Source organism: Rhinolophus hipposideros (genome assembly GCF_964194185.1).
Source record: "Rhinolophus hipposideros genome assembly, chromosome: 4".
In the NCBI taxonomy this organism is placed as follows: Eukaryota; Metazoa; Chordata; class Mammalia; order Chiroptera; family Rhinolophidae; genus Rhinolophus; species Rhinolophus hipposideros.
In genome coordinates, this window is record NC_138050.1 from 29270065 (window position 1) to 29279524 (window position 9460).

General features: G+C 46.0%; 1 protein-coding gene across 1 annotated transcript; it reads left to right on the top strand.

The window, feature by feature from the left end:
* Nucleotides 1-1173: 1173 nt before the first annotated feature.
* On the top strand, nucleotides 1174-2335 carry LOC308496866 (uncharacterized protein; the record flags this gene model as incomplete). The annotated part of the gene is made up of 3 exons (XM_081046659.1): nucleotides 1174-1197; nucleotides 1413-1673; nucleotides 1865-2335. 3 exons carry the CDS (start codon nucleotides 1174-1176, stop codon nucleotides 2333-2335), a joined length of 756 nt encoding a protein of 251 aa, XP_080902785.1.
* Between the last annotated feature and the right edge of the window lie 7125 nt (nucleotides 2336-9460).

The following is a 9460-nucleotide window of genomic DNA, read 5'->3' on the forward strand; positions in this document are numbered from 1 at the left end:
AGGAATTTTGACTTTCGAGTTTTATTATTTAAGAAATACATTTTGTAAGGCTATCGCTTCCATAGATAGTGCTACTTCTGATGGATCTGGGCAAAGTAAATCGAAAACCTTCTAGAAAGGACTCATCATTGAAGATGGCATTAAGAACATTCGTGATTCATGAGCAGAGGTCAAAATGTCAGCATTAACCTCAACATTCAACACAGGAGTTTGAAGGAAGTGATTCCAGCCCTTATGATTTTCAAGCGTTCAGACTTCAGTGGAGGAAGTAATTGCAGATGTGGTAGAAATAGCAAGAGAATTAGAACTGGAGCCTCAAGTTGTGAGTAAATGGTTGCAATCTCATAATAAAACTTTAACCATGAGGAATTGCTTCTTATGGATGAGCAAATAAAACGGTTTCTTGAGGTGGAAACTACTACTCCTGGTGAAGATCTTGTGAAGACTGATGAGATGACAACGAAAGATTAAGAATATTACATAAACTTAGTTGATAAAGGTGCAGCAGGGTTTGAGACTTCAATTTTGAAAGTATTACCTGGGTAAAATGCTGTCAAACAGCATCACATGCTACAGAGAACTCATTCATGAAAGGAAGAATCAATGGATGTGACAAACTTTTTGTTGTCTTATGAAATTGCTACAGCCACCCCCAACCTTCAGCAACCACAGCCCTGATCAGTGAGCAGCCATCACTGATGAAAGCCCTTTCATCAGCAAAACGAGTACGACTTGATGGTTAGTATTTTTTAGCAAGACAGTGTTTTTAAATTAAGGTATGTACCTTGTTTTTTTTAGACATAATGCTATTGCATACTTAACAGACTACATTATAATGTAAATAACACTTACATGCATGGGGAAAGCAAACAATTTATGTGATTCCCTTTGTTGCAATACTGGCTTTCTTGTGGTGCTCTGGAACAGAATCCCACCATGTCTCCAAAGTATGCCTGTATAGTCCTTCTCAATGAAACATAACCAAAACAGAGCCTTGTGGAGAAACAATCATAAGAAGAGGTTTTTTTTTAAGTTTTCTTTTTTAATTTATTTTTTTAGCATAATCATTACCTTTCCTGGTAAGTTTCTGCATCCTTTGAGTAAACTGGGGGTTGTGTAGATAATAACACTGGGCATTATTGGGTTTCTTCTATAGTAGGAGCACAGCAAGCGATGGAGATGCGAGAGCAGAATTCCGTGAGTTTGGAAGGAGGAACTGATGACAACTTTTCGTGATTTAGTTAAGTTTTTTAAACAGCCACTTCCAAGGGCACATCAACCAGTCAGCGAATCCACTTGTTCCAGCAGGAGATGGGAGGTGGGGGCGGAGATGGAGCGTGGGGAGGAGCGACATTCACAGTTGGGGAATCGGTGCCTTTCAAGGGTCGCTGTGCGTGCCCTCGGGCCTCCAGGTCTCCCCCGAGCCCCGCCAACTCAGCGCCCACCGCCTCCCACCCCCCATGCCGGCCGTCCGCGCCACCTCGGCCACCTCCCACAGCGGACTGCGGGGGATCACTCGGCCGATTCTGGCCGAGAGGGTTCCCGGGACTCGGCGCGAACTGCCCGCCCCCTCCCGCGTCTCCGCCCCCTGCCAGGGCCGCCGGGCGCCGAGGGAGGCGAGGGTGCCGCCGCAGGAAAATGAGCGGTGCCCGCAGGGTGGCCCCGAGCCGCAGGTAATGCGCGCGCGACCTTGGTCCAAGAAGGCTGCGCACACCCTCAGCTTGGTGGCGCCGCGAGCCCCGCGCGGGTCCGTGGGCTTGGCCCAGGGGCTGCGCGGGGCGTCCTGGGCGGTTGGCGAGCAGCGTGGGGGGGCGATGTCCGCCCGGGCCTTGGGGGTCACTAACGCTCCTCGCCTGTCGCGCAGCGGCATTCCCGCGGCTGTCCCTTGGAGCGGCAGGAGGCGGCGGTGAACGGGGTCCCGCGGCGGGCGGCGGTGCCTCTGAAGATGGAGAAGTTTCTGCAGATCGCGCCTCACTCTCTGGCCATCGTCCTGGGCCCCGCCGAGGGTCCCGCGGGGGAGAGGTCCCGCGCCGCCCAGGCCGCGCCCCCGGCCAAGCCCCGGCAGCTCGCCCGGCACCACATCGGCTACGAGATCTTCGCCGACTTCAAAGCCGAGAACATGCAGCACTTCTGGAACAAGCGGGTCACGGCCGCCGTGGCCGAGACCTTCTTCCTGGGCTGGATCGACGAGCAGGTTCTGCTGATCCAGGGCAAAGAGGAGCACCTGGAGGCCCTGCGCGAGGGCTGGACGCGCCGGGCTCTGCGGCCGCCCTCGGGCTTCCACATCCGCTGCCTCGGTGAGTCCCGGCCCCGTGGGGCCCCCGCCCCGCCCTGAGCCCGCGGCGGGCTCCGCGCGGGGGACGGCGGCTCCCAGCGCCGCGCGCCTCCCTCCACCCACGCGCCCGGGCCGGGGGAGGGGCCGGCCGTCCTCAGAGAGCCGGGATTGGGGAGCTTCCTGGCACCTGAAACGGGCGTTTGTACCTTCCCCTCGCGCCCCCGGCCGGCCCGCCGTGCATTCCTGGGGGCGCCCGCGGCCCCAGGTGGGGGCTGGGCAGGTGGGACGCGCGGCTCCGGATCTGCGAGTCTCACCTTTTCCGCGCTGCTCGGGCTGCGAAGTGCGTGTGAGCCGAAGAGAAGTCGAGAGGGAGGACTCAGGTAGCCTCAGGTGGGGGCCGGCTCCCCCGCGGGCGGCTCAGGTGCGCGCTGCACCCGCCCTCCCCGGACGGCGCCCTTTCCGGAGGACGCGTCCCGCCGCGTGTGCTGGCTGCCTCACTGGTCAGCGTCGGCATTTCTGTGCAAGGCAGAGCTGTAGAGTTCGTTTTAGATAGGCTGCCTCCTCCGGTACAGCTTTCTTCAGGGCACGTTGTGTGTTGAGGAAGGGAAGGACACGGGGAGCACAGGGGACAGTCTGATCCTCAACAAAAGAGAGAACTGCACCGGGGGAGAGAGCCCGACAGGTGATACTCGCCGCCCACTTCCCGCGGTGCTCGACTAGCTGTTTGTTATTGCACCACGTTATGAGTGTATCTCTTAATCCAGTGTGCGTCTCTTCTAGAACATACTTTTCAGTTTTGTACCTTGGGGCCAGTGGCTGAACGCGTGTACAGTAAAATAGTGTTTGATGAAACGATTGCAAGAAAGAAAGCATTCTTTCTAGTCTCGAGGTGTAGAAATTCTTTCGTGACATTTTGGGAGGAGGTCGAAAGTTCAGAAGCTAAAAGACTGTAAAGCCGCCTTTTTCGTTACCCGCTGTTGCTTTGCTGCCTTCCTCTGAAGGATTGGCTTTTACCTGCTAATGTGTCTTTCTCAATGCATGTGACCCATGTATAGCATTTTTTTATTTTGTTGTGTTTTGTCTGTTTTTACATAACAAATCTTTACAGTTGAGTAGAGAAAAGAACTACTAAGGCTTGCAGCTTGTGTGTTTTGTAATCTATGCTGAATTTCAAAAGGCGTCTTAATTTTCTCTCTCTCTCTCTCTCTCTCTCTCTCTCTCTTTTGACTTTAGCAAAAACCTCAATAGCGTCCGTGTAATTAAGCTGCCTTAGCAAAGGGGCTAAGATTAATGCCTCTGAGACTTAATCTGCTCTTGTACTGTAGGACTGCAACACACGAAGAATACAGGTAGTCATTGGTATGCACTGAATAGATTGCATTTTAATGATTTTCTTTTAAACTTGGCTTCATGCTTATTTTTTACTTTTTATTTTGGCAAATTTCAAACATATTCAAAAGTAATGTATATCCCCATTGCCCATCCGCCTCCACCATTTTGAAATTCCAGATATGATATCAGTATCATTTGATTTGTAACTATTTTTATTGTTCATATATAGTATATATTTTTCATTTTAGCAGAATTAGTAAACTCTGGTGAGCTGTCATATTGACCAAGAGAATTACTTTGGCAATTATTTGGCAATTATTATTTGGCAATTATTTGGCAATTATTTTGGCAATTATTTGGCAATCTTGAAGTTCCAGATTGCTGTAGTTACTGACTATTGCCCTCATCTGATTAGATAGCCTTAGCGTCTCAAGGTGACCAGCAGGTGGTTGGTTGGTGTGGCAGCTGCTTTGCCCAGCTCAGCCCTTAACTCAGTACCATGATAGGAAGCAAAGGACTACCTCCTAAAGTGAAGGCATCAGATAAAGAAGCAGGGATGATACCTGCTGGGATCCAAGAGGTGACTTTCTTTTGAACTGCCTTGGGGGTTCACAGTCTCCACTATGTAGAATTCCAGTTTTGCTTCAGTAATGATGGTAAAAGGCTGAATTGTTTGAAAAAGTTCATCTACTATAAAAATTCTCTAAGGGAACCTTTCTGTCTGCTGCAAAGCTTCCTGATTTTTTTGTTGCAAGCTCTTTTATTGAGCTTTGGAATTCCAAAGTCGGGGAGCCACTGATGACTGGCTCACAACCTTTTATTCTGAGTCATAGTCGATGCATCTCGTCAAGTTCATATGTTGAAGAAACAAAACAAACAAATAAACAAACAAAAAACATACAATGGTATACTAAGAGGGAGCCTCGCTGTAACTCTACTCGGTAAAGAGTGAGTGATATTATCAGGAATACCCTTGAATCTGTCTAATTTATATTCAAAAGCAGGAATCACTATCTTTATTATCCCTTGATAGTTTGTTATTAGTCGTACATTTCTTGCATTATCCCTTTCAACCGATCTCTCAATACTACCTATGCTACCATCAGGTACTTCTATGTTATTTTGTGATTTGGGCTAATTCCTTTATGAGTATGAAACAGCCAGAAAACGAGACACATAGATAAACATTACAGAAGGCATTGGATTCCCATTTGTTGAACTTTGATGAAATTAATCGGTCACCAGATGTTCTTTTAAATAACTGGTAGGCAAATGCCAGTTTAAGTTATTATTATTATGGTAAATAATTATTCACAAAATTTGGTTCTTTTCTAAGTGTTCTCTTAGAGCCCATCTTAGGGAGTGGTAATAAAATTGCTCCGTTAGATCCTGGCAGTGAGGGAAGGAGAGTAATAGCTTTGAAGTTCCATTCTCCTGGATGTGTGCTCCAGCACAACCCGGAGTGGAGAAGAGGTCTGCGCAGGTGCCCTTTTCTGGCCATGCTACAGAACAGTGGAGGCAAGTCTATGTACACTGCTACAGCTGGACTAAGATAAGAACATTTTGTTTGGTAACAGTTTGAGACATTTGTTTTGAAGTTGCAAGCGTTTTGGTGCCTGTAACTCCAAAAGTACTCCTATATGGTTCTAACCAACTATAAAATTTCAGGTAGGGGTTGGACATTGAGGAGATGATTATCGGTTTCAACAAGAAGCAGGGAATTAAGCAACTCAAAAAGGAAACGTAGTTTTGGTTCGGAATATTCAAATCTACTACTTTAGAAATAACCTTCTCTGGGCATGTAGAAAAGTTCAGGCTTTTAATTTCCAGGACCCTCAAAGGGGATACGTGTGTGCAGGAAACTAGTAATGTTTTAAAGTTGTGCTGTGTATGTTGAGTAAATCATATGAAGTTAAATCCCATACATATTCATTGCGTGCTACTGGTGCCTGTGTCACTCCTGAGATTATAAAGACTGATGAGGCATGCAGTCTTTTTTGGGATATGTACAGCGGAACTGTGAGTGTGCTGTGTGCTTTGAGGGCAGTGAGCATGAAATAGTTCCTTCTGCCTTGTGAGCTGGTAACCAGGTTCCCAGAGATGAGGCGTCAGCCTTGCGTAGATGTGCGGCGCGAGTGGATCATTCAGAATGGGAGAGCTGTCCTACCCTGGAGAGCATGAGCAAAGTCACGGGGTTGGGATTTCATGACATGTTTGGAAACTGGCTGGTTTGGGTGTGTGTGGGAGAGTGATATGATAAGACAATGGAAAGGGAAGCGAGCGCCAGATATGAAGGTTTAGAAGCCACTGGTGGCTTTTAATCAGGGAGAGAGGTGACATGGTTTGATCTTTGGCATGAGTCTTCTGGGGCCAGTGAAGGTAATGGAAGGGATGGGGAGGGGATTAGACACAGGTACCAGCTGAAAGTCTATTGAAACAATTGTGGGGAAAGATCATAAGTGCTATATCAGAGCATCTGCTCTCTTATGACCGTGGGTATATTCCCATCGTCAAGGGTTATTATCCTAACAAAGGTACCGTTGTAACTTGGTTGAACCCAAAGGCCTTTGTGTGAGTATGGGTGCTCCTCCCTCCTGGGCTCATGGGGCTTTATGACCTTCAGCTGTATACAAATCCCGGGGTCAATCTCCATAGGTTCCCCTAATTTCAGATCTCAGGGAGAATGAATGGGTTAGCGTCTCTGTCCCCTCCAGTTGCTCTTTATACTTTCCCAGTTTATCCTTTGATATTTAAATAGGACCAAATATGCTTTTTAGGCTTTAAATCGGACATATTTTACATTATGAAATTGTTTAGAACGTATGGGCATCAAGATTTTATTCTATTCCAATATCTTTATTGGTTTTTCTCAAAAAGAGTTGTTCTCTTAAAAGTAATTTCTCCAAGTAGTAAAATTTTAAGACCAAGTTGTTTATTAAAAAATGTATACTCTAAAATATTTTGTATGCATTCCCCAAAAGTTGATTTAGTTAAGTCAACTTAAAAATAAATGATCTTCCTCGACTAATGTCTGGGATTGCTTCATGAGTGTTATAAAGCTTTTTGAATTACTGATTCATTCAACAACTGGGACATCTACCAGTTTCTGGGATTTGTTCTGGGAACTGAAGTGGAGAACAAGTCAGATGGTCCTTGTGCTTTTGGAGGCTCCATTCTAGTGGGGCAACAGACATTTCAATAATCAAACAAAGAAATAAGAATTTCAGATAGTTTTAAGTGCTGTAAAAATTAAGCCGGTAATAGAATAGGGAGTGGTGGGAAGAAATGAGATCATAGGTAACATTTATTGATAACTGTGTTCTAAGTACTTTATTAACTCATCTTTAAGACATCTATACTATGTAGGTATCTTTAGTTTACCCATCTTACAATTGAAGAAATTGAGGAACAGAAGGACACATTCCTCTCCAAGGACACCTAGTTAGTAAATGATAGAGCTAGGATTTGGACCCAGGGGGCAAGATGGTAGAGCCGGTGCCTTGAGTGACAGCTCAACAATACTTCATTTCATGTAGCATTTGACCGATGGCCAGTTGGCCAGCAATGAACAAGAAGCAGATGGAAATCAGCTTGACTCCTTGCAGAAAGAGAAAAGAAAGCCAGGGTGCCTTGGGCTTGTTGAGTCAGCAAAAGAACGGAAGGTGTGACAGGAACTGAGGCCGACTCCAGGTCATGTGGGGTCTCGTGGGATTTTATTCTGTAGTAACATGGCATCGAGCATCTAATAAATGTAGAGCACTGGGTTGGAGTCTTTACAATATCCAGAAAAGTTTCAGACGTGGGCCTCACTCTTAGGGAAACTTACTTCTCATATTAAAATCTCAGAGTGTAAGTCTAAACAGCACACAATGATGCGCTTCAAGTTTTATTCATTTCTAGCTAGTCATAAAAATATTTTTGTGAATTACCTCACTCTGGCGCAAAGATATTTCCAGTAAAGGTGTGTCAGTTTCATTGTAGTAAAGCATTTAGAATGAACTTCGGAGACTCAAGGCCTTGCTGTGAACGCTGAGAGGCTTTGCAAAGATTTTTCAGTTTCACCTCTTTGTTTAATTCTGATCTTGAGCACATGTTCGTTTCCCTCTCGCATTAAGAAGTAAATCTACTGGTTATCACTAAATTCTTTTCAAAGGGGCGTAAAACTAAAGGATCTCTGTCTGTGTCTCTTGTGCTGGAGTGACAGCACTTGGGTGCTTTCAGTCCTGAGGTCGATCACGCATTTTGGGGTAAAAAAACTGACGGAGGTTTGTTATGAACAAACTACTTGCTACAAATAATTTAAAACATTTCATTCCACTTAAAATATCTCACTTAGTGCTGTATGTGGGGTGGGCTTTACCATAGTCACTTGAAGTTTAGAGATTGTGCTTGTATCATTATTCTACTCAGTTTTACATTTGTAAAACAGGTTTTGAACCCTTCCATTCTGTAAATAGCTGTAGACATAATATCATTTCAGACACTTCTTAATTTGGATGCACCAATTATCTAGTTTATAGTTTATCTCAATGAGGAGGTTAAATAGATGTACTGATAAGGTACAAGCTGTGAATACGTATAACATTTATAATACGCATGTATATATCTTTAAGAAGGTTGATATTTTGCTATCAGTCTCAAATCAGTCTCTTTTGATAGAAAACAGTGAATTTGGGCACTGTCAAGAGCCAGTATCTCTCTTTTTTTTTTTTTTTAAGATTTTATTGGGGAAGGAGAATAGGACTTTATTGGGGAACAGTGTGTACTTCCAGGACTTTTTTTTTTTTTTCCAAGTCAAGTCGTTGTCCTTTCAGTCTTAGTTGTGGAGGGCGCAGCTCAGCTCCAGGTCCAGTTGCCGTTGCTAGTTGCAGGGGCTGCAGCCCACCATCCCTTGCGGGAGTGGAGGAATCCAACTGGCAACCTTGTGGTTGAGAGCCCACTGGCCCATGTGGGAATGGAACCGGCAGCCTTCGGAGTTAGGAGCACGGAGCTCTAACTGCCTGAGGCACCTGGCCGGCCCCAAGAGCCAGTATCTCTTTGAAGAATTTGATGAATGACTGAGATAAGAGGTAAAGGGATTCATCAGAGTCTTTGGGGATGCAGGTGAGAGTAAACCCTCCTAGGAGGGCAGATCCAGCAAATGAGAAGTCCACAGGATAGTGTGGACCCCACGTAGAACAGACGCAAGGTCTTAAGATGTCCTTGTGATGTTCACAATAGGAAAGCATACCTCTGCTCAAACAAACACAATGAAATTCCTCTTTTTTCTCAATTTCTTATGAAGGCCTTATGATTTTCTAAAATGAGAGTCCACAAGAGTTCATCGCTTCGTGTAAAATGACTTGTCTCTGAAACCAGGATGTCCCCTCTACCCTCCCAAATGTTAAACATGTGGGGAGCGTATAAAGTCCCTCAGTCTGTGTGGATGCTCGCTGAGTTGTAGTACGTCTAAAAGAGCCGCATTCTCATGAATCTAGGGGTCTCTGCAGGTCCCTAAAGGCTGGCCGGTGTCTTGTAAGGGGTGGGATCCAGTCTGATGGGCTCTATCTTCCTACCGCTCCGATTGCTGCAGCCTCTGTCTTCACAGTGAACACAGGGAGCCGAGAGGAGGCTGGCTCCGAGGATGCTATGCGTGCAGTGGTCCTCTGTGGGGTTACTTACTGAGGAACTGCGCATTTTCCTTCTGTCGCTGCCACCCTTCCTCCAGTATCGTATCAGACCCCTTCCTCCCCACCTTCCCCCCGCCCCCCAGGGTTTGGGCAATTTTTCCTTTCAAACCTTTGCAACAAAAGATTTTGATTACTCGTAGGTCTCTGCCTTTCTACTTCTAAGTAAAGTCATCCCCCCTCCCCT